This window comes from Mesocricetus auratus, unplaced genomic scaffold (genome assembly GCF_017639785.1).
Source record: "Mesocricetus auratus isolate SY011 unplaced genomic scaffold, BCM_Maur_2.0 Super-Scaffold_100676, whole genome shotgun sequence".
Lineage (NCBI taxonomy): Eukaryota > Metazoa > Chordata > Mammalia > Rodentia > Cricetidae > Mesocricetus > Mesocricetus auratus.
Window position 1 is genome coordinate 158,894,989 of NW_024429266.1, and position 24,417 is coordinate 158,919,405.

Genomic DNA, 24,417 nt, shown 5'->3' on the forward strand with positions numbered 1-24,417 from the left:
AGACCAGGCTGGCCACAAACTAACTGAGATTCACCTGCCTTTGCTGGGACTAAACGTGTGTGCCACCACTGCCTGGCTCCAGGTGCCTTTCTTGAACAACTTCTGAAAGTTCAGTGATCTGGGTCTTAGCTGGGACAAAGACAGTTATTTCTTGAATGAATAAAGAGCATACAACTTTTCGATGGAAGCAAGAGTTCCGATGAAAACATTGTAATCTTATGATCAGGATGTAGTGTTTTCCTGTACCAACTGTATCCTTATCTGTTGGAAACTTGTTAGCAATACAGATGTTTTAGACATATTTAGTTGTCTAGGTATGGCAGGGGGCTAAAACTGTCAAAATTGGATCTCTTGAAGAGTTTTTTTTGGGTATTCTTTCAGAAGCTGTCTTCATGTTGTAAGCAACAAAAGAGACTCAGCCCAGTGTTGCTGGCTGTAGCCTGGGAAGTTCCCCCAAAGGCCTTCTACTCATGAGACCAGCCTTGACTTGCTCACCCCAAATGTATTTCAGAATAAGTTGCTATGAAGCAAAGTAGGGGTTTACAAAGAGGTGGCACACACTGTCAATTTAAATGCACATGTGTGAGGTTCTTCTATAGATTAATAATTGTATTATGGTATTTTAACTATTGAAATGGCAACAGTCAAATGGTTTAATTTGCAACCAGATTCAATGACAACTTCCTAAATAGAGTTTAAAACATAAGTTTGGTTACGTGTTTCCCTTAAAGTAGCTCTTGTCCTATAATGAAACTGTTAACGTGGTGTCTGAGGTGTTCAGCTTTAGGGATGAAATAGTCGTGGCTGATAAAGCCAAACTCAAAAGTCACGTATGGTTTTTCCTCAGGCGTGGCTCTTAGCTGTTCTAACTGTCTTGGAAGGATCTCTCAGAGAGGAGTGTTGTCTCTGCAGGCAGTCTTCACAACAGCTCTGATGCTATCAGTCCCATTGAAACTCTTGTCCATTCTGCTTATTTTCTTAGTGCTTTAGGAATTCACACAATGTATTTTGGTAATACTAACCCACATCTCCTCCCAGGGACACCACCCTCTTACCTACAACCCAACTCTGTGTCCCTTTTTATTTTCTTATTAAGCTTATTAAGTCCAATTCGTGCTGTACATATACTCATGGATATGTGGCCTTCCACTGCTTAACTGTAATTCAGCCAGCGAGAAACATAAACCAGATCTACACTGGAGGCCTCTTTCTCTTTCCACATCCCCTTTATCCTTCCTGCCTTTCTAACCTGTTCAAACGAACAACAGAAGTATCTGTAGAAACCTAAAACTTTTCTTTTTTCTTTTTTCTTTTTTGAAAACTTTTCTGTAGCATCATTCAAATGGCTTATTTTCCACATGTGATTTCAATTGACTAACTCTAGTATAGATTATAAAATGTACTGTTGGGCACATGAGAGACATTTGTGAATGAATACATAAAAGATTGTTCTCTATCTTTTAAAATATCTTGGTATTTAATAACATTCATATGTAACAACCGAAGCAATGAATATATTAAAATGTCAATATACTACCTTAAAATTTAACTCTTATTTTTATATTTATGAATGCTTTACCTGTATGTATGTATGTGCATTTTGTATATGCAATGCCAGAGAAGCCCAGAAGAGGGCATGGGATCCCTTGGGACTGTAGTTACAGAAAGTTGTGAGTGGCCATGAGGGTGCTGGAAATAGAACCCAGGGCCTCTGGAAGAGATGCCAGTGCTTTTAACCACCAAGGTTTCTCTCTAGTCCTCCAAATACACTTTTTATGGGGCCTCTAAATACTGTTTATCTAAAAACCAAAGCATTCGTCCGTCTTACTTCATAATAGGTGCATTGTTTTATAGGTCCTTAGCTAAGGAAAAGAGGCTTACATGGATTTTTTTTCATTAGAACTGGTCTATATTATAACAGAATTTTAGGAAAAATGTTCTTCATTCTTTGTATATAGAGTTATACCCCATTGCTCTGATTTCAGCAGCCTACAGAGAAACACAGAAAGCTAGACGTACTGTTCCATGGCCTCCTTTCTTCTTACTTGTAAGCACAGAAGGATGGCAATGGCCACTGTTATAAATTTACGTCTAAAAACAGTATGAACAGAATGATAGTACAGGGTTCTATGAATAAAAAGTGATGGAGTGACAATCCTCCTGATATTTCTTTATAATTTACTCATACAAGAATGAATTCTCTCCCCAACCATGAGAAAACAAACCCTTAACATTTTGTTGCCTTTTTGAACAAAAATAAAATCAATTATAAACTGAAAGGATTGTGGGAATTTTTAGTTGCTTTGTACAAATTCAGAGTAGCAAATGGGGCAGGAATAAGAGAAGCCATGATGGTTCAGGTGAGATGTGTTTGCAGCAGTGGGTCAGGAAGTCAGCTAGCATGGTGGCATCTGTGGCCACCATCTTGCTTGACTGGTGATGGGCCACTGAAGGTAAATAGCCTGTCACTATCACCAGGGAGGGGCAGAGCTACCTTGCGACAGTCAGGAAGGCATCCAAATCAGCTCTGCAGGTTGTTCATGATCTTAATGAAGATAGGACAACAGGAGAGGAAGCAGAACAAAGACAATTGAGATCCCACATCTTCATGTGGATAGCTATTATGAAATGTAAATGATGTCAGTGAATACTGTACTGTGCTAAAAGTTTGGAATATTGTAGACTGGCATTGGGAATCTAGACTTCAAATGCATGGATTCAAATGCTTCAGTTTTTTGCACCATATTTTATTTATTCAGGCTTTTACTTTGAGGGCTATAGAGCCTCATAAGGATGGTGTGTGAAGGAATGAGAACAAAGTAGATCTTTCTCCAGCATCTTCAGGATGAGAAGAAGAGTACTCACAGAGGTTAGAGCTTTTCACAGTGGCATGCAACCCAGCTGGGATGATGAGAGAGTAAGCGTGTTCTACATCAGTGGTTCAGGATAAGAAGAGCAGGACACAGAGAGGTTAGGCCTGTTCAAAGCGGCATGTATCCCAGCCAGGAAGTTGCTAGAGTAACCATATTCTACATCAGTGGTTCAGAGTGTGATCAGGAGACTCAGCACTCTTCAGGACCCTCAAAGTGTTTCCACGAGGTAAAAGCTAATTCTATGCTAATACTAAGAAACTTTCTGGCCCTCTCACTCTCTTCCCACTGCTATAGAAGTATGTGGTATCTTAAGAAGTCATCATTGCTATGCTAGCATGTGATCTTGTGTTTCAAGCTTCCCATTTTCATGCTAAGCTGGTGAATATTGATAGAATTCACACAAATACAGCAGTTTGGAAGAACTCAAGACCCCCGTGACAAGCTTTGGGGACTGCTGTTTCTGATATTTGATGGGCTTTCGTCAGACACCGAAAGCAGGTTGTAGATGCTCTTATCATCCACGTTGGCACAAGGGGACTTGTGCTGTCGGAGTCTGAACGGATGACTGGTCCTGGGCTCCTTTTCTCTCCATTCCATCAGGCACCCAGCCTCTCAGGGAGTTTCCAGGAAACACTGAGATTTGAGCACTAACTTCTCAGAAGATCAACTTCTCTGAACCCAGCCCATCCTCCAGGGCATGCCAGTAAGAGATCGTGTCCACAGACAGGGAGACAGAAAACACACCTCGGTGGTTTGCTGCCTCCCTCGGTCCACTCCCAGTGTGCTGGCTTTGTCTTATGCTACGTGAAAAATAGAACACTAGATTGTTTTTTAATTTGAAATATTTCACTTCAACAGTTTCACAGTGCTAGCTACCCTTGAAAATTTGGGTGACTAACCTATCTAGATTGGTGTAACATTGAGCAATCAGCTGCAAACTGAATCTGCTACTCCTTTTAGGAGTGGTTTCCAGTGTCCTCCGACCTCCCCCTCCCTATGTCCTTATCCACAGCTGTGTCCCTCAGTTATGTCACCTGTGTGTGGTGTCTGGGTTGGGAATACCTGCTGGTGCTGTCTGCAGCATCATATTTTCAGGTGCTCGCTCTCTCTGTGTCTGTGTCTCTCTGTCTCTGTCTCTCTGTCTCTGTTTCTCTGTCTCTCTCTGTCTCTCTGTCTCTGTCTCTCTCTGTCTCTCTGTCTCTGTCTCTGTCTCTCTCTCCGCCCCTCCCTCCTGTGTGTGCCTAAGGTCAACCTCAGGGTCTCCCTCAGCCACACTCCACCATTTTGTACTTGAGGCTGGAACTCTCAATGAAGCTGATATGAATAGCCTGGCTGGCCAGTGAGTCCCAGGATCTGTCTGCCTTCACGTCTGCAGTGTTGTTGGAATTACAAGCGTGCGCTCTGCTTTCTTATGTGGCTTCTGCGGATTGAACTCAGCTTCTCAGCCTTGTGCAGTAGATACTTTACTGACTGAGCCCTCTCTCCAGCCCTATCATCTTAACTTACTTGAAAACCCAAAAGAGCTGATACTTGAATGTAGTAAAGGCCTCTGCCAGTGAATTACTAAAGCACGACAGTCTGATTCATTAAAGAAAACGGCTCTGCCAGTGAATTAATGTTTATTTTTAAATGTGCAGCCGTGTCTCTTTTTAAGGGGAGTAGTGAAATAAGCACATTCCGCTCACTGCCCTCATTTCGTGTTTATTTTGGTACCGTCTATTGTCCTCATCATTATCGTGTCTGGACCCTTTCACAAAACTGAACATGCCTGTGAACCTCCGTGTGCAGCGTCAGACAGGTTCGAGATGGTCAGCCAAAAGTACTTCAGTAGCCACAGCATTTTGGGGAGAAAAAAACAGGTGGGGGATGAATTGGAAATATTTATGCTTAAAATACCACCACCCCTTTTCAGCAGTAAGCAGCATTTATCCTAATTGCTAAATATAGACCTGTCTCTTCTCTCCTTTTGCTTCACCCTAGGAAGTAAATTGCTTTATAAAGCTAGAAATCATCTCTCTATTCTGATTGTTCATGGCAAATGTCCTATGATTTACATGTTTAGCATATAATAACAGTAAATAGTGCAATAGACAGATGGAAGGGCCATCAGTACATCAACTGTGGGCCCTGATTTATTCTCTTCTCATTCCGAGGATTGTATCACAGCTTCCAGTCTGTCCCTGTCTCTGTCTGTCTGTCTCCTCTTGTCTCCCTCCCCTCCCCCTCCCTCCCTCCCTTCCCCTCCCTCCCTTCCTCCCTTCCTCCCTCCTTCCCATAGAACAGCTCCCCTTCTTGCTGTCTTGAGGTCAGGAGGCAGGCTTCCCGTCTACCTAGTTCAGAGTAAGCTGTCCATTGAGACCAGCGTGTAATGACCAAGTTAGAGACTGTAGATAGCATCTTCCACGCTAAAGTCCATCCCCCTGCTGTCATACATGCATCATTATTTAGCTGTTAGGGAAGTCTCATGTGTGACAGTAGCTTTTAGGCAATGTCTCCTCTGAAGGGGGCTTCTAGCTCTTAACCTATTGCTAAAAGAGAAACACCATTGTCCATTAATACTACTGGAACGAAAGATGAATGGTGAATTGGCCTTGATCTAAGAGTAAGCTTGACTTTGATAGCTCATCCTTTAAAAAGGTTCTTTTATATCTATGAAAAAAAGCATGACGTCAAGCCAGGGGGAAAACTGATATCAACATTTAAGCCCAAACTAGTGGAATTTACAAAAAAAAAAAAGTCTCTTGTGAGAGAACAGCTTTTTTTTTTACACGCATAACTAATTAGCTTAGGTTATTATAAGCTGTGCTGCTGTGATAACGTTTCCGGTGGTGCCTTGGGATGCCTTGTTTATGGTGCCTTCTCTATGCCAGTCGCTCTTGGAATCGGACTTACAGAAAGTAGAGGGAGGAAGAATAAGTAGTCTGCCCTGTGTCCTTGGCTTGGGGCCGCCTGAGACGTTGCTATGCTGGAAATGCTAGAGTACAGTCACTACCAGGTGAGCTTTCCTTCTTATCCACCCCTCAAGCCTGAATGGCAAGGGTATAAACGGGCTAATTCATCTCTTTAATGTCATTTCACTAAGTACCCTGTTTGCAATAAAAACAGATCTGCTCCTTTACTGTTGCTTATGCTTTGATGCCCTAAGAATTAATGTTGTGCACTTTTAGACATAGGGAATAGCAGTTGGATTTGTTTCCTTAGCAGCTAGCTGCAGTCTCTCCACCAGCTCGTGTTTAGAGTGTATAAGATTAAATTGTGTTTGTCAGTGAAAAGTAACTTTAAATTGAATGTCACTGATTTTGTTTATTTTAAAAAAGCATTTCTAATTCCCCGTTGATGTTTATGGAAAGGGACAACAGATACTGGGTTGGCTCACAAATACTTGTGCCTTTAAAGACACATACATGCAAGTGTTATACACTTGGAAGTAACTGCTTTGTGTGGGATTGCTTTTCCATTGAGCCTGTTCATAATTCGAATCTTGAATAATTATATTCTTGCATATGAAAGGAGTTAACCTATAACACCTTGATTTATAGTCAGAAATGGCAATGTTTCTGATTATCTTCTGTAACCATTTCATAATTAAAGGATTGTGTGTGTGTATCTGTGAGTGCGGTTTTTTTTTTGTGTGTGTGTGTGTATATATCTGTGTGTGTGGTTGTTTGTGTGCCCGCATATGTGTATTAACAGAAAGCTGTTATTTGCAAAGAAAGTGAGATGAAATGAATTGTGCGTTTTCGAGATTGTTGTTTCGATTTTTACTAAATCCTTTCTGGTGTGTTGGGGGAGATTCTTACTTTTCTTACTTCATAGATGTTTTCAAATTTTAACAATTAGCCATGAGAAGAGGGCACTAGGATTGATGTGTAGTTAATTATTATGGAAGTCAATTAGGAGAGCTATCACTTGGATCCTAAGAGCTCTAAATCCTGTGAGTTAGACTCTCAACTTCAGTCCTATCAAAATCCGTTAGCAAAGTGCCCAGTACCTTACAAGGGATTGGTAATCTGTTCCGTTGGTGGTCACTCTCACATTGTATACAGGAAGAGCTGTTTGAAACCCCAGAATAACACTGCTATCTTCTCTTCCCTCCATGGCCATGCTCAGGTGCAGACCCACCTGGAAAACCCCACCAAGTACCACATACAGCAAGCCCAGAGGCACCAGGTAAAGCAGTACCTTTCTACCACTTTAGCAAATAAACATGCCAGCCAAGTCCTGAGCTCGCCATGTCCAAACCAGCCTGGCGACCATGCCATGCCACCAGTGCCGGGGAGCAGCGCACCCAACAGCCCCATGGCTATGCTCACTCTTAACTCCAACTGTGAAAAAGAGGTAATTCACGTCTCCTCTTCTCCTCTGTTTCTTACACTCCATTAACTGTCTCTGGGGTACTCCTCTCGCCCTTAGTGATGGACTGTCTTTTGTCCACCTGGTCATAGTCACTGGCCTCTGTCCCATATTTACTGGTGTGACCATTTACATTCAGCCTCTTGTCACTAGCACTAGATATGGGGTTTATTGCACAGACACACACACACACACACACACACACACACACACACGGCAGGAGACTTGCCTTGCTCTAAGCAGAATGTGGAAGTGAGGATGCTTCCTTAACTCCCATCTCCTTCCTTAGATGAGTGTTCTCTTCCCTTTTATGCCCTCCAATTTGCGAAGCAGTGAAAATGCAGAGAGGAGAAGGGGAGGTGGAAAAGCGAAAGCAAAAATAGAAAAGGTGTGGGGCAGGCAGCTTAGAAGTTCTGCTTGCTGTGAATGTCTGGGACATTAGTTTTATTTTTCACCGAGCTGGAGAAAGAAAAAACACGGAACATGCATGGATTGGTTTGAACAGTATGGCACATGAGGATTTAAGAGGAAAAGCAAGGCTTATTACGATATGCAATCAGTTTCATAACAAATTGCTGCCTGGCAAATCTGTTTTGGTAAAGGCTGGATTGGAGACAAGACTCAAACCCTCAAGCTAATTTCTACATCAAAAGTGGAGCATAAAAATCCGTGGGGGCACTGCTATGATTGGGTGCTTGTTATTTCTAAATTTTCAGAGTATGTCTCATTTTGGTAGAGTTTTATGTTATGTTGTAGTGTCTATGTGAGTTCAGAAGGAACTGTTACACAACATTTGGTTGGTATGAGTCACTGCAGGGACTGAGTTTTCTCCTCTGGCCAAACCAAACCCAATTTATCCACCCACATCTGCCCTATGCTTTGACCCAAGTTCCCCTCCATCGTTCTGTTCCTCGGTCAGAATCTACTTGTCTGAAAGCTTTGTCCATTTCGTTGCCATGCCACTAACGTCCTGTGAACGTGTTGTTGAAAAGGCATTTGCAAACCCAAGTCATGGGCTGTCTTTGCTTGTGTTTCTGCAGGCGTTCTATAAGTTTGAAGAGCAGAGCAGGGCAGAGAGTGAGTGCCCAGGTATGAACACGCACTCTCGAGCGTCGTGCATGCAGGTACTGAATGACTCGGCAGGCCGCGGATGTAACGCTTTATAATGAGAATCTATATTTGTGAATGATCATGCCTCCTGATGACTTCGGGGCCTCTTTTCCTCCCATTGATTTTTTTTAATAGAAAAAGCTATGAATTGATCCATTTTCTTCATAGTAACTCATGAATGACTAAGTAACAACTAAGGAGATTAAATGTGTTTCTCCCTTAAGATTCCTGCAGTTATAAGGAAGGGATGAAATTCATAGATTGTTGTAAATAAAATGCACAGTGATTTAGTTAATTTGTATAGTCACCAGCGTACATTGTGTAGCTTTGCACTGATTTCTACAACTTATATTCGAAACCAAGCTGTGTCGATTTCTTTGTTGCTTTTATGAATGGAACTTCCTCTCATGGAGCTTTAGTAAGTTAATAATAGCTAATGAGCATTTCCACCAAGCAATTGAAGATCATTATTTAAATTCTATTTAGTGAATAAATGGCATCATTTATTTATATATTTATGTGCTTATTCGGATATACAAGAGAGAACATAATATAAACAACAAAATAGTTTTTTTTTGCTTCTCTCTATATAATAGAGTGTAGAATATTTTAATGATGCATTAAGGACACTGACTTTCTTTTCCTAAAACTAAAGTCAAAATGTATAAAGAAAAGTTGTTTATGATTCCCTACCTATTATCTTGTTCATCAACTTAGGCACAAAGACATCTATTACAAAATAAATAAAGCTGGTATGCTTAGAAATGGGAACTAGCAATCAGTATGCTGGCATCTATTCGGATTTGGTTATTCTTCAGAGAAATCACTTGTGAAGAGTCATTCTTTAGATGTTTACCGCATCTGAACAAATTGGAAGGCTTCTCCTGAAATCTCATCAGTCCCCAGTGAGGCAGTAGACATGACTGTCCCCGTTAGGTAGATGGGCACACTGAGACTTCTGAAGATTGGAGGCTTTGCCCTTTACCTGGGAGGGGACAAACAAATTTGAGCCAAGCCTCATGATGCTGGAGCCGCGCCTCTTTAATGAGAGGGGCACACCAACAAGGAGTGCCCCTGGCCATTAGATTTCCCTGTGTATCCTGCGGCACTGTTCAGACCCAGGCACACGCACATCAGCCAGCCACCAAACATCGGGTGTTTACAAGGGAATGTTTCCACAGACTCTGCCACTGCTGCAATGCACATGTAATCACTGTTGTTTATGATGCTAACTGATGTTTTGGTACTTCAGCAGTGAAATTGATCTAGTGGGAATGTCAGCTCCATGGCTGTAATGATAACCTCGTTCTGGTGCACTCCTCCGGGAGCACCAGGCTTACTGGCAGCTGTACAAAGAGGTGCCTGCTTTACAAGTCACTCTCCAATCCTCACAGGGCCAGCCAGTGGCCAGGGGGGCCCTGTGGAAGGCAAGGGCAGAGAACCTGCTGCATTTCCCGGCTGTGGGGAAGGAATAGGGAAGTGGTGGCTTTCGCGCTAGTGGGGTTTCCTGGCTCATCTGTCCTGTGTAAAGGGCAAGCAGTTCAGCATAGTGGTGGAAACTTAGGTTAAATCACAACCTAGTTCTGCTTGCAGCGGGACTCCAAACAGACTCTGCTTCTCATTATCTCAGGGGACAGCAGCTACCCTGTTAGAGCCCCACTTCCTGCCAGGGGGATTGTCAGAGTAAATAATGCACTCCAAGGAAACACCCAAGCTCAGCACTTGATGCCTAGCAATGGCTGAAATGCTAACTCTAAGCCCAGTTTCCATTACCCACTCATGTCATGGGTTCCAGTAATATCTTGAATTTAGTTGGGGAGAGAACAGTTACTTTTTAGACTCTAACTAAAGATCACTGTTGCTTTAGGTAAGAAATGACCAAAAAGGTCTTTTGGGGGTTGGCCTTGCACCTCTTTCTCATTCCTGCTTCTCTTCTGTGGCTTTTTTCTCAACAGATGGATGATGTAATTGATGACATCATCAGCCTGGAGTCAAGTTATAATGAAGAAATCTTGGGCTTGATGGACCCTGCCTTGCAAATGGCAAACACGGTATTGATGGCCTTTTGTTTTGTTTACCAAGAAAATCTGGAGGCTGTTTTCTGTCCATTCCATTCCCCTTGACTCGGTTTGTTTTCACACAGATTCTTTCAGAAGTTTATTAGTAATAAAATGTTCACAAATAAGTAATTTTGACATCAAAGTTTATCAGGAGCACTGTGATTACTCTCTTGGTCCAAGAGCACAAATTCTCCTTGGTTTTGTTTGTTTTGTGTTTTTCTATTTCAGTATTGAACCTCTTTGAGGTCTCATAAATGGAATGTCAGTGATCTGTCATTGGTCTACATTCCCTAGGCATTTTTTTTCTTCTCTCTCTGTGGGTACATGCATCCATGTGTGCAAGCTTGGAAGTGCACATTTGTGTGTATATGTGTGGGTATTTGTGTGGGTATACACATATACACAGGTATATAGGCAGTTATTGAGGGGGGTATGGATTCTGATTTTCAAGAGGAAACTACCATTTCAAGAAACATATGAATATATGTAACAGAGACCGTGTGCTTGAAAATGGTAACTTTTGCACTATGTGAAATTTTTTTTCAACACAGTAAACATTGTTTCAAAAAAAAAATACTGATTTCTAGTTGTAAATGCCCTCAGCCAGGAACAAGATAGCCTTTATTTACTTATCAACACAAAAGTTCAGTAAACTGATTTTTCTTTTGTTTTTTGTTTTTTTTATTTATAATATTTAGCAATTTCCTTTTTGGTGTTATCCAAGTTGGCTTTGAACTCCTGTGAAGTGAGAATGTCCCCTGAAATCTCAAAAGTTCCCTTTAAAGATCTAGTGTCTTTTCCCAACCCACTTAGTTTGTAATTGTTTTTGAATGTGTGGTGTGTGTGGCTGTGTTCCTGTGTATCCACATGTTTCCTGGTAGAGCCACACATGCCTCGTGTGAGCACATGGAGACTCAAGGTTGGCATTGAGTGTCTCCCTCAGTTTCTCACTTGTTCATTTACTGAGGTGAGGTTTCTCACCAAACCTGGAGCCCACTGATTTGATTGGACTTGCTAGCCAGCTTGCCATGGAGATCCTGTCTTAGCCTCCTGAACAATTGCTGGGATTTCAGGATGCTTGCCACACACGCGTGGCTTTTTATGTGGGTGTTAGGAACTCAGATATTTATGCTCATGTAGCAGGTGTTTTATCCACTGTGCCAACTCTCCAGCCCCTCACTCTGTGATTTTTGAAGATGGTCAGTTCTGATCAAGGTGCCTATGCCAAGCTTTCCCCATGTCCTTTGACTCCCATGAAACCCTTAGCTCTCATTCTGTTATATTCAATTAGATGCATACTTTGTCAGTAGCCCGAATCCTGGGATAAACATGAGCAAGACACTACATGGAGCTTCTACCACAGAATTTACAAATAGATCCAAAGACACGGGCATGTTCACAGCATGAATTAGCAATGACATGGTCATCTCAAAGGGATTTTGCTGAGGAGGTGGTCCTTGTGCCAGGGTGATAAATGTATACCTGGGTATATTCAAAAGGACTATGAAATGACTTATTTCATAATACTATCAATTTTAAAATAAGTTCTGCAATGATGGAAACCTTTGAAGTCACTGGGTCCAAAGCAACACTCAGTGTACCAACTTCCTCTTGCATGTTGTTCAAATTCATACAAAATATCAGAAACCCTGCTTCTTGGACACCTCAAATAAAGGATATATACCAGTTCTAAAAGGAAACAATAAGACACAGTGGTCAGGAACTGGAGAAGTATTACCAGACCTGGGTTCAAATCCAAAGCGTGCTCTTAGTCTGTGAACTTGCATGCGATCCTAAAGTCCTTTGTTTCCACATCTGTTAACTCATCTGTCTTCTTACCTGATAAGGTGTAAATAGTATTTAGCTTTGGAAATAGGAGCTGCATTCAACCCTGTTGTCTATATTATTTGTTGTAATTTGTTAGTTGCAACATTCAATACTTTTGATAGTGTTGGTTTGGTCAGCTGATATTCATTGGAGCTCTACAGTGTGTCAAACTCTCTGATAGAAGACTTTAGTTAATTGTCATGATGCACCTCACCATGCATTGCCCATTAGCGCCTGTCCCAACTTGCTTCCAGCTGAACTGTGCTTACCTGTCCTTCTAAAGACAGTTGATATGACTCCATCTGCTTCTGTAGAACAGTACCTTCTCCATCTACCCTGACAATTGGAGGCGGAGTTTTCCTGTCCTGTCTGCCTGCTCTCAAGTAACAGACACAGAGACTCAATATTAATTATAAATTCTTGGCCGATAGCTCTGGCTTGTTACTAGCTGTCTCATACAATCAAATTAACCCATATTTCTTATCTATGTTTTGTACCACATGGCTTGGTACCCTTTCTCAGTATGGCATGCCCATCTTGTTCTCTCTGCATCTGCCAGCAACTCTCACTCTGCCCCTCTTCATCCTAACATCGTCAGTTTGATTGTCCTGCATAATTTTATTCGCCTTGCTATAGGCTAGTAAGCTTCTTTATTAACTAATGAGAGTAATGCATATTCACAGTGTACAGAAGAATTATTCCACAGCAGACACTGAGTCTTGTTCCTGCATTAGCTCATTACCCCTGAGAACTTTCTCCAAGGTTGACAGAGCATCTGTCTACATGTATCCAGGGGACCTGGCCATACATAGCTCAGTGGTAGAGCACTTGCCTAGGATGTATGAGGCCCTAGGTTTAATTATCAGTTCAACAATAATGGCATCCTGGGCAAGGTAGAGGAGCTGCAAAGGGAAGGGTTTTACCCTTGAGCTTATGTCCTGGAAGGGGTAACCATGCTACCCCACACGTGTAGCTGGACAGTTGAGGAACTCAGTGATCAGAGAGTAATCTTCCAAAGTTAGTGGTAAATTCATTGCCAACCATGCTAGAGTCCTGAAGCCGCCCTCAGAAATCAGCATCCATATTGCCATGTTCACTTCTCCTGTGTCACAGGCTGGAACAGGCAAAGTATCACCTCAAGGGCATCTTGTCCTGACAGAACTCTGCAAGGAGAAAGACTGCCCTTTGTAGAGTTTAGAAGCAAACTCTGAATGTAGGCTGCTTTTTTTTTTCTGTTGCTGATTTTACTTTTGTTTTTGCCATGCTGGATGTCAAACCCCAGACATTATGCATGCTATACAAATGGTCCTACCCTGAGCTGCAGCCCAAGCCCTTGGCCATACACCGCTGAGTGAGGTAATTGACCTCTCTAGCCCAGTTTCCTTGTCTGTAAAATGTTGCATCAACTGCAGTTGAATTGATGTGAGAACTTTAAATTTTCATTCACAAGAAGTAACCCAATACAAATAGACTCCCAGTCAAAGTGGGGGCCACCTTGGTTCTTGTTCATCTTGGCATTCACTTAATTGAATAACTAAACAACTGCTACCCATTCCATTTTAAACGTTTTCTTCCCACAGTTAAGTTTAACTTGAATGTTTGTCAGTATAGGCATTTTTTTCTACTTATTTGATTCTTTGAAATGCTTTGTTTCAAGTTAACTGCTTGTTTTAAAAAGTAGAAGAAACACTCAGAGAGGGAACTATCCGAAGGGAACTGAGATCTAGAAATAACTGTTCCAAGGGCACAAGGCCCTCTTGTGCTCTCACAAACAAAGAATAAAAGTCCTGTTTTCCTGTGTTAATTGAACGATTGATATTCAGAGACAGAGATAGGGCCCATCCATAGAGAGAAACAATAACATTTTACAGCGGTCACATGGTGAAACGCTCCTTTTGGTGGTGAGAAGTGCCAGTGCACTCAGTTCAGACCGTAGCCAGAGCAAAGGCAGCAACACCCTCACCTTGTCCACACCTGAGCTGGCCAGACTATGACTCTTGAGGGCCACGCTACTGTTGTACGAGGAAGTGACATCTTGTCCAGCAGGTGAACACACTGGAGAAACGCAGAGATGCTGACCAGTCAAGCAAGCATGCATTTCTGCCTCTCTTAGTCCAGGGCTGTTATTTTGACCCAGTTTTTGCTTTTTTTTTTTCTTTTTCCTCTCCTCCTTTTCCTTTCACTCCTCTCCATTTCTCTTTTTCTTCTCTTTCTTCCCATTTATTTCTCTTTTTCTCTTCCTTCTCTTTCTTCTCTCTCTTCCTTTCCCCTCTCTTCAGTGAACATTCCCTGATAACCTAGCAGATTGCTTCCAATTTATTTATTTGATTTTGATTTTGTTTGTTTGTTTGGTTGGTTTTTTGAGACAAGATTTCATGTAGCCCCTGCTGGCTTTGAACTCCTGATCCTCCTGCCTTTACTTCTCAAGGGCTAGATCCCAGATATGAACCACCATGCCTGTTTTTGACCTAATTGTATCTAGCACCCATCTTTCATTTGTCCCCAACTCATGGTCATCATAACAAAATTGCATGTTCATATCCAGTTTGCATTTGAGGACATTGTATACACACAATTTCTATTTCTAGAATCACTGGATTAATCTTTTAGCTCATTGTTTCCAATTTTTTAAAATTGTATTCTTGTTTTATTATTGCTCAGACATAAGTCCCTCAAAACTTGATTTGGTTTATTAATGTTTAGATGTTAAGTCCCCCTACCCTCCTCCCCACCCAAAGATTTGGACATGGGAAATGATTTTAGACTTCAGTTCCTTGTGACTTTGTAAGCTTCATCTTTCTGGCCCTTTGCAGTGTTCTATGCAAACATGCTAATGCCTCCCACTTTTTGTTAAGTTGGACTAGAACAAAACCAAACACACAAAGAGCATGGTTGACCCTGAGGTGACCTGTTTCCCAATAGAACCACTCAGCAATGACTGTTAATAGTCAGAGTCACCTTTTATCAGAGCTTTGGATGGAGGGCCTTGAAATGTGGCCCAAGGACATTTTAAATTAGCACAGTGCTACTCGTTGGCATGTGCACAATGTGTGGGTGTGTTTATTATGTTTATGCAGATTCTGTAAGTGCTGCCTTCACCAAGGCCAGCCTACCTGCCTACCTGCCTTCCCTCCCTCCCCAGTCTTATTAGTATACCTATGAGGAAGTAACTTGCTGTATGTGTAGTGCCCTCCAGCCCTATCTCTTTAGCCTTAGGTCATGCCTGTATGGAGGCCAGAGGCCTATGAGAAGCCTTCTTTAGCTACCCTACCTTAGTTTTTTGAGACATCGTCCCAAAACCTGGACCTTGCCAACTAGGCTAGACTGGTGACTGCTGGTAATTTTCATGGATTCTCCTGTATCCACTCCTGCTTCAGCACCAGGGTAAAAGACATGCACCTAGATTTTATGTGCGTGTTGGGACTCCAAACTTGGGTCTTTATGCTTGAAGAGCAAACATTTTGTCCACTGAGCTAACTTCAAGATCCAAAAATCTTAAAAAAATAAAAATTGGTTTTTCTTCCATCTGTCCATCCATCCGTCCATCCATCCTCCACTCATCCACACTTTATTTATGTAAAGTGTGTGTGTGTGTGTGTGTGTGTGTAGGTAAATGTGGCTAGAGCACACATGTGGAGGTCAGAGGTCAGTTTGGAAGTCAGTTCTGTCCTTCAGTCACATGGTTTTCAGGCATTGAATTTAGGTTGTCAGGCTGGGCAAGCATCTACCCACTCAGCCAATTCACTGACCTCCCTAACTCAAAACTTTAGTGTCAACCTGATGCCTTAAGTAGAATTTGATACCCAATTGTATGAGACAGATCATAGTAAAGAAAACTGGTTAACTGAAAAATTTATATAACGTTATCTTTTGGCCACATGTATAAGATGTAAATTAAACATAAATAAATTTTGTGTTTGTATCTGGGTGTTGTCCCCAAGATAAATATGCACTTAAACATTATAAAATTATGAAAAGGTAAAAAAATGTTAATCCCTTTTCAAGCTTTGCAGATAAGGGTAGTGCATCTTGGCTACTGGGTCACTCCATGTTTTAATTACACTAAGATGGTCTCTGAAATTACTTGTCTAACACAGTAGAGAACATATAATCAAGTAAGAGGGTGGGGTTAATTGATAAGGTATTGTTGATGCAGTTGTCAAGGAATTATTTGAAATTGTCTGGAAGTGCTAAGGGTCTGTGATAAAAGGAATAAGGCATAACTAATATGTAGAAAGTTTTCCAGGGCATAAGAAGAGGAACTTGTGGCTTTACTGTCTCTAGCTAGCTATGAGGAAATCCATGTCCAACTGGGACATCATTGTCACGAAAAACATGAAAAACCAGTTTACTACTTTGAAACATCTCGAGAAGCTGAGGAGACAGTACCAAAGTAGCTAAGTTAGTAAGGCTACATAGTCGTTAATCCTTTTCTTAGCTGCCTTATTTTTTATTAAAGTCTTTGGGCTCCCTCTTGTGGTTCTTTGAATAATTTCAATCTCAAGGAATCCAGCTTTTTCTTTTCCTTTACAAAAAGGAAGCCTTTACCATTGCTCTTCTTTATAAAATAAAGAGCGCAAAGTAGGGAGAGGCGAAGATGGGAGGAAGAAAATGTACTTTGATGGAAGTCGCACACAGAATCCTAGTTCCCAGGAACAGCCAGCACTAATGGGACATCTGCTTCTATGCTTAGAATGCACCCACCAGACAGCACTCAGTGCGAGGCCATCCTTTCTTCTTTCTGTATAAACAGATTGTGCAATTCTGCATGATTGTGCATACTGTCCTGTTTTTAAGACACAGCACTCTATAGCAAAGATTGTCCTTTCCACAAAGCCTGGAATAGGGTGTGAGTCTTACTGGAAAAATTCAGCATTCATTCAACAACTCATTGCTCTCCTTGTCTATGTCTAGTTACCTGTCTCTGGAAACTTGATCGACTTATACAGCAACCAGGGCCTGCCACCCCCGGGCCTCACCATCAGCAACTCTTGTCCAGCCAACCTTCCCAACATAAAAAGGGAGCTCACAGGTATGTACCTAACATGTATGCTTCTTAGCATGATACTCTGTCCTGTTCCTCATTGAACAGCATTACCAATGTAATAGCAATGTTTCCTGTCTAGCTGGCATCCGTGGTTTCTCACACATTGTGCAGGAATTTACTGTGCAGTACTAAGATGTTGGAATGCCTGTTTCCAGTGTTTGCTGAGTTTCTTTGTCCATGACTACTATACACTTTGGGTTGGGGATGATAGCAGTACTGGTCCCCTGTAAAGTGCCTCTCCCCTACCTACTGCATATTTTGCTTGCCAAGCTCATGGAGATTTGAGTTAGAGGACCCTGCCTCGAGTTTTCCATTTAAGCCTACACTTGGGATTGAGTAAAGAATTTATTTCTCACATCTTCAGATGCCTCCCACTCTTTTTACTGTATTATGTGCAAGAGATTTATTATAGAAGGAGAAATAAATCATAAAACGGAGCCATCAGAATGTTTGCTCTTGAGGCAAGTGTGAAATTACCTATTTTGCCACATTGGCTGATGCTTTAGGGAAGGCATTTGACCAATAAAACATGACAGAAATTGTATTAGAACTGGCATTCTACCATGGTGAATTTTATGATCCTTGCCCCAAATCCTTTTTTGTTATTTAGTTTTTGCCTCTTGCAGAATTGGGGGTGGGGTGAGAATATGGCATATGGATTTCTTGTAAAGATTCCTATCCTGTCCAAAAGCATAACTATAAAAACTTTGTCAGAAAATTTTAACAGAAGAAAAACATTTTAAAGAAAGTACTAGTTGGGGTTTACAGGTAATTTATTATTAAACAAAAACTATCAAGAGCAAAACCATAAAAAAACATTAAGGAGCCATGGAAAGTAAAACATTTTTATCCTTCTGTGTGAGAAAGAGATTGACTATATGAATTTAGGAGATTCTAATTTTAATTCTGTCTATATACATATACATACATGCATATAGGAGTTCTAATTTTAATTCTGTCTACAAACATATACATACATGCATACGCAATTAGGAGTTTCATGATGACCAGAGTATGTCCTGACAAATAGGTCACATGGTGATTTTATTGTGGTATGAACTTCACAGAGTATCTTTGCATACACCAAGAAGGCTGTAATATCATTAAGTGATATAATATTAATTAATCTGCATTCCATGCATCCTCTCTTTGATAGTTGTAGTGTGTGTGACATGGGTGTCTACATTTATGCTGTATACTATATATATATATATATATATATATATATATATACATATATATATATATATATATATAAAATGTGCCTAGTTAATTTGCCTCAGGAGCTGCAAGTCTTGCTATTTTGTGGTAAAATGCTACACCTTTAACATACTATTTCAAGTGTTACTTTTGAAAGGAAACTAACATGATATTATAAGTCTTAGAATCAATAAACTGCATACTTTGTTACTTTTATTTGTTCTTCTCAAGGCAAAAAAAAATCTTGACACCAAAATATCATGTAAGTTGCAATTCAAATACAGATTTTCAAATGGAGTTGCTACCAAATTCATCTAGACCCTTCCTCACTTATGTTTCCATAGGCAGACAAGTTGTAGATACATTGTGACTCCTAAGAATCATGACATGATTTTGTTCTAGTAGATTCTGACACCACCTGACTCCACATCATTCTCATGAGTTAGTCAGAGGCCATGAAGAACAGATTCAGAAACATCACCTCAGTTTTCACGTCATTGCATTACAAAGCCATAAAAATACCCAAAAGTTGTTTGTCCTGAAAATAACTACCTATCAAGGGCTGGAGAGATGTTCAGTGTTTAAGAACACCCACACAGTGGCGGCTCACAACCATTTGTTACTCAATTCTCAGAGGATCTGATGCCCTCTACTGGCCTCCTTGAGCAATGCCCACACATGAAACACACCATAGATACACACGAGTGCAACCACTTATGCGCATAAAATTAAAATAAGTAAGTCTTAAAAATGGTATGTCATCAAATAGTTTCTATCTATTTTATTGATTTTAGTACTAAAATGTAGACTTGGTGTGCTATGGCCTGCTGTCACTTCATCTAGGTTGTGAGAACGGGATTTTGCAGAGATTTGATATAGGTAGCTTTAGAAGTAGATGTCTGTAGAAGTTATAACTTGAAATTGTCATTTTCATTGGGTTCCAGCAAGACGAGCCTCAAATGTTCAGAAAAGATACTTTATAATTGACGCTGCTATGTCCCTCAAACAGTTCCAGTTTCTAATTACTTCATTCACGTGCACAGCGTGTATTTTCCCCACAGAGTCTGAAGCAAGAGCATTGGCTAAAGAGAGGCAAAAAAAGGACAATCACAACTTGAGTAAGTTTGCTTTCTTTATGCCCATGGCATTTGACCTTAAAGTTAGCGTTCTTCCTGTATCAGAAAGCTTCTTCCATTACTTCCAGAGAGTATTTCAGAGAGATTTTATTTCATATCAAACATATGTTTTATATATGCATAAATGTTTTCTATTTTTGAAGAAATCCTACTTTTGTTTGTGGTGGTAGATGTGTGTATGTATATAAAGGGAGTCTTGATCCCCAAATACCCAATTATAAGTCCTGCTCAAGCTGGAACTTATTACCAAAAGGGGTTTTGGGGATCACCTTTTCCTGTGAGATTTCAAAGTTAAAAAAAGAAGACAAAAGAAAAGGAAAGAAATTCATGTGATGGGAATAGTGGGTGAAGTCGTCTCCCAAATTTATGGTGTTTATTTGTTTCTCTAAAGTATTGCATAGCATTAGAATATTTTTATTCATTGGGCTTGAAGTCTTTTTCTGGGAAAACTTTATGTTTAAGCTTTGCAGTTAATAGAGACCACACAATGAAAATACAGATTGGATTTAGAGGTGGGAAGGAGCATGGGGGTTCTCTGTTTACTTTTTTTTCCTATGTTGGTTTTTGAGACTATGAGTCATATATAGAAACCTTGCTTTTGATTTAAAAGAAAAAGAAAAGAGAAGTGCATCACTCTACTCTAGTCACCAGATACAGGCAATTGCTTGTTTTCAGTTAGGCATTGCTGCCCCAGTGCTTTTCCTATGAAGTCAGGTATACACAGACAATGAAAAGCATTGCTTTGTGTGCTTAAATACATCATGCCATAGTGTGCACATTCTGCAGCTGCTTGCTCTTTATTTATTTTTAGTTGGACAATCTGTGCTAAGAACTTGATGCTAATTTCTTAAATACTGCCTCATAGTAGTTACCCTACAGTATGACTCTGTCCGTAACTGTTTCACCATTGTGTTTTTGTATTGTTACTAGTTTTCTCAAATCCATTGTCCTGGGAACGTGTTATGTTGCCCGCCTGTGCACACAGGATTTGCTTTTCTCTGCTGGGTACCGAGACATGCCCTGGTGAAGCCCCATGCCTTGTGCACTCAATAGCGTCACTGCTGCTCTCTCTGTTTTTGGCTTTGGTTTGAGAAGCTTTTGTCATTTTTAAGCAGATTTGAGTTTGCAGCTTAAAAATTTCCAGATTCCAAATAATTTAACTCAAAGACAGTCTCCCCTTAAAACCTCCTAGAAATAAAATAACAATGTAGTATCTAAACGTCACATAACTGAGACACAGGAAAAGAAGCTGGGTCCTGGAAGAACTGATACTTGTGTGCAAGTCCCCACCAGAGCCTTTTTGTTGAAGGTTGTCAGTAAATGTCTGAGTCTTGTCTAACTCCTGGGAATTAGTGTGCAGAGTCCTGCTGCCCTTGACTCAGCCCTCCCCTTTCTAGAATTTAGCTCATGAAAATACTTGCTGAAATGGGCGAATGGATGCCTTCATGTATCCAGTCATTCTTTTAGCCATCACAAGTTGCTGAGCTCCAGTTGGATAGGAGGAGCTTATCTCTAGCAGTGAACTGGACAAACAGGTTTCCCACCAGTAGGCACATTTGAGTCAGATATCAGGTGCCACATACTAATTACTGAGAGGAACAAGGATAGCAATAGATATCGCATTCCATTGTGGAAGGAAACACACAGGAGGGATGTTCCCATTAGATGTGTGGGTACACAGAGCAAGATCTAGAAACCAGCTTGTCTGTGATAGTTGTCTCAGACGTGTAGATGCTGGGGAATGTTAAGGGTTTCTTTAACCTTTACTGCCATACACTATAGGGGTGTTTTTTTAAGTTTTATAAATTTATATCACTTTTAATATAAATATCTAAAGAGGAAACTCCCACACGAAAAGTACATGTGGCATCTCTAAATGTTGGCACTGAAAGAGCCCGGAAGGTGCGCAGGGGAGTGAGAAAAGGCAGGTACGGAATGGTAAAGATACTTTTGTGCCAGGTTCATGTGGTTGCTTGGAATGCCACAGTGAAAATAATAGGTGAATAATAAGGATTAGAATCAGAGTTCTGCGAGAATATGAAACGGAGCCCAGTGAACACAGTATCACAATAGGCATGGGGGTGGTGGATCATTGTGAATAGGACAACCTGGGAACTCACATAGGTAAATCTGAGTTGTTACTTAACAGGAGGAAAAGGCTGTTTAGGCTGAGTGTTCTAGGCATAGGGGGTAACATATGAGTGTGACCAATGCAAAACTGACTTGGGTATGGAATAGTGGAGTCAATGGGGACAAAGCAGAAATTGCACAGGTGAATGGCCAGGGAAGATGCTGGCACACTGGACGAGGACAAGGTGCTATCAGCAAGGCAGGGCCCACCAGATCCTTGTAGGATACCTCAAGGACTTGACTTTTCCTTGGAAAAATGGAAAATGGTAGGGGTGGGGTTAGTTAATGGTTGAGATGATCTCAGTTTGGATGTAGCAGAATCCCTTCCCCTGCTTAAAACTAAAAACATTTACTGTCTTATAAGGCCCTTGTCCCCTGAGAGAGACAGTCCCGGTACACGTAGGTCACAGGATGGTGATGCACTCAGGATGCACGGTGGAGCTAAATGATGTGTGTTGTCTAGCTTGGTAGTTACTTGCCATTTAATGCCTAGAGCATCTGAATTGTGGTTAGTGCAAATTGGCCTGCACTGGCCTGGGGGCTGAGCTGGTAAAACACTTGCCCAGCATGTATTAGGATTGGTCCCCAGCACTACACAAAAATATAAGCTCAAGTGTAAAATATTTTGATTTTGAAAGCTTAGTGTGAAGAAAAGAATGCACACCTTCTAATTTAACGTTTTAAATATATATTACATGCTAAAATGATGATGGCTTATAGAGAATGGATTTAATGAAATATTAAAGTTAATGTCTTTCTTTTTACTAGTTTAACATGGTCACTAAGGAATTACATATGTAACTTGTATATTTATTTTTGTCAGTCCTGGGTTACAAAAAGAGTTTTTGTATCTCTCATGAGCAAAACCAAACATTTTGCTATTTTAAGTGCCAAAAGGAAATCAAGATCAGAGTGACATCTTGTGATCAGTAAACATTATGTAAAATTCAAATTGTACTCTTAAAAGTAATTCAGCTGCTGTAAGCAGGTATGTGCTGTCCAACCTATGGCAAATTGGTATTGCTGTATTTTTAATTGTATCATTACAGATCTGTGCACATTTTGTCAGTACAGGTTTGTTTTCTATTTAGTTGAACAAGTACAATGCAGATTTGTCCAATTTTGATGTGTAGGTGAGGACGAAGCCCAGATTTTCAGGGTTATTACAGAATTAAGTGGGAAATTGCATATCTCAGAGCTTTATAAATGAGAACACTCTGAAGGCAGCACGTTTCTTCTTAAAGTTCATTACCCTCTAGTATCCAAAAGGAAGATAAGCACAGGGGGAAGTCGCTTCAAGTTTACATTGTCCAGACTGTGAAGCCAGTGTGCACATGCCTTTAATGAGATGTGCTGAACGCATGTGTGCTGCTGCTACTAATGGCCCTCTCCCATGCTCTTTTCTTGAAGTTGAACGGAGAAGAAGATTTAACATAAATGACCGCATTAAAGAACTAGGTACTTTGATTCCCAAGTCAAATGATCCGTGAGTACAATTCCATGTTAATCTGCATCATATATTTTCACACCTTTCCGTTTTCTCATATGTTGCAAAATACTCTCTTAGAGAAATTAAAGAACTCTCCCCTCTCCCTTTGCTTCCTTTTCTAAGCATTTCCTTTGGTTAATTTCACCACACTAAAATTTCTAGAGAAATGAACTGAATTCTACAAAGGGATATTGGAGCTGAGATAGTTAGCTTTGAATCTGAGGAATGGGATGGGCGTATGGGAATCTGAGAACTTGGTAGAAAATTTTGAGCTTAGGGTGCAGAGTGGGGCAGTGGAGCCTCTTTAATGGTTAATGCGTACAAGATCCCAATAGCTGTTAAAGCAAGATGTGTGGCGTGTGTGAACCTCTACTGTGTAGCATCACTAAATGGGCACTGTTGCACAGATACTGGAAATGTCAAGTTCAATGATACTGGAAAGACAAAAGGTCAATTGTTTTTATGAAAACTTGCATATTCTTTGTGTGTTTTACCAATCTAGGAGAAAAAGCAATGGTTAATCTGCTTATGAAGTCAGCTGATCTGTAGTTCATCCTTTGGTGCCCTCCCCACCCCACCGCTGCCTCCTCTCTGGGAGATAACAGCTAACAGATAATTTTCAAGTCTTTCCTACCATGTTATCTGCCACGTCAGCAAAGTGGTCAACAAACACACAATTTTTATCCATTAGAAATTGGCCCATTTGAGGTAAAGGGCTGGGGGAGGTATATATTTTAATGGCCCCCATAGGCATTCTATGAAATTAGCCTTTGAATATGACCTTTTAGCTATCTAATAAAAAGTAAAGATGCAATCAAGCATTATTCATGCAAGGCTTATTAAATTCACGATTCACATTATTGTCGGGGAATTTGTAGCAAAATAAAATAAAACCATTACCTATTGTGAGGTGGTTTTGATGAATGTGCGCAGTTTCTGTCTTCTAACACTTTGCTTTCCCAGGCTTCAAGGAGACGCATTTTCAAGCTGGAAACATCCAGATTTTCAGTTGTGCAGCACAGATTTATCCTCCTAGAGGCTGTGACCTTCATTTCCTATAGTCAGTCTTGCATGATAGTTGAAATTGAATTCCCATTTCCTGTTCTTTATCAGCTTTCCCTTTCTTAGCATATTCTTTTAGAATTGTAGCGTGTGAATCTCTTTAGTAACAGATTATGAAATTATGGGGCCC

The 24,417-nt window shown here is 40.7% G+C and overlaps 1 protein-coding gene across 9 annotated transcripts in view; it reads left to right on the forward strand.

Annotated features, from left to right (window-relative positions):
• The window catches only part of Mitf (melanocyte inducing transcription factor), a 210,503-nt gene that overhangs the window by 176,373 nt on the left and 9,713 nt on the right, over positions 1 to 24,417 (forward strand). For 3 of the 9 annotated variants that reach the window (XM_013114106.3, XM_040736967.1, XM_040736970.1), the window contains exons 3-8: positions 6,984 to 7,211; positions 8,267 to 8,350; positions 10,292 to 10,387; positions 17,138 to 17,255; positions 19,514 to 19,588; positions 23,147 to 23,222. In XM_013114106.3, coding sequence (XP_012969560.1) covers positions 6,984 to 7,211; positions 8,267 to 8,350; positions 10,292 to 10,387; positions 17,138 to 17,255; positions 19,514 to 19,588; positions 23,147 to 23,222 — 677 coding nt within the window. 9 annotated transcript variants of the gene reach the window in all.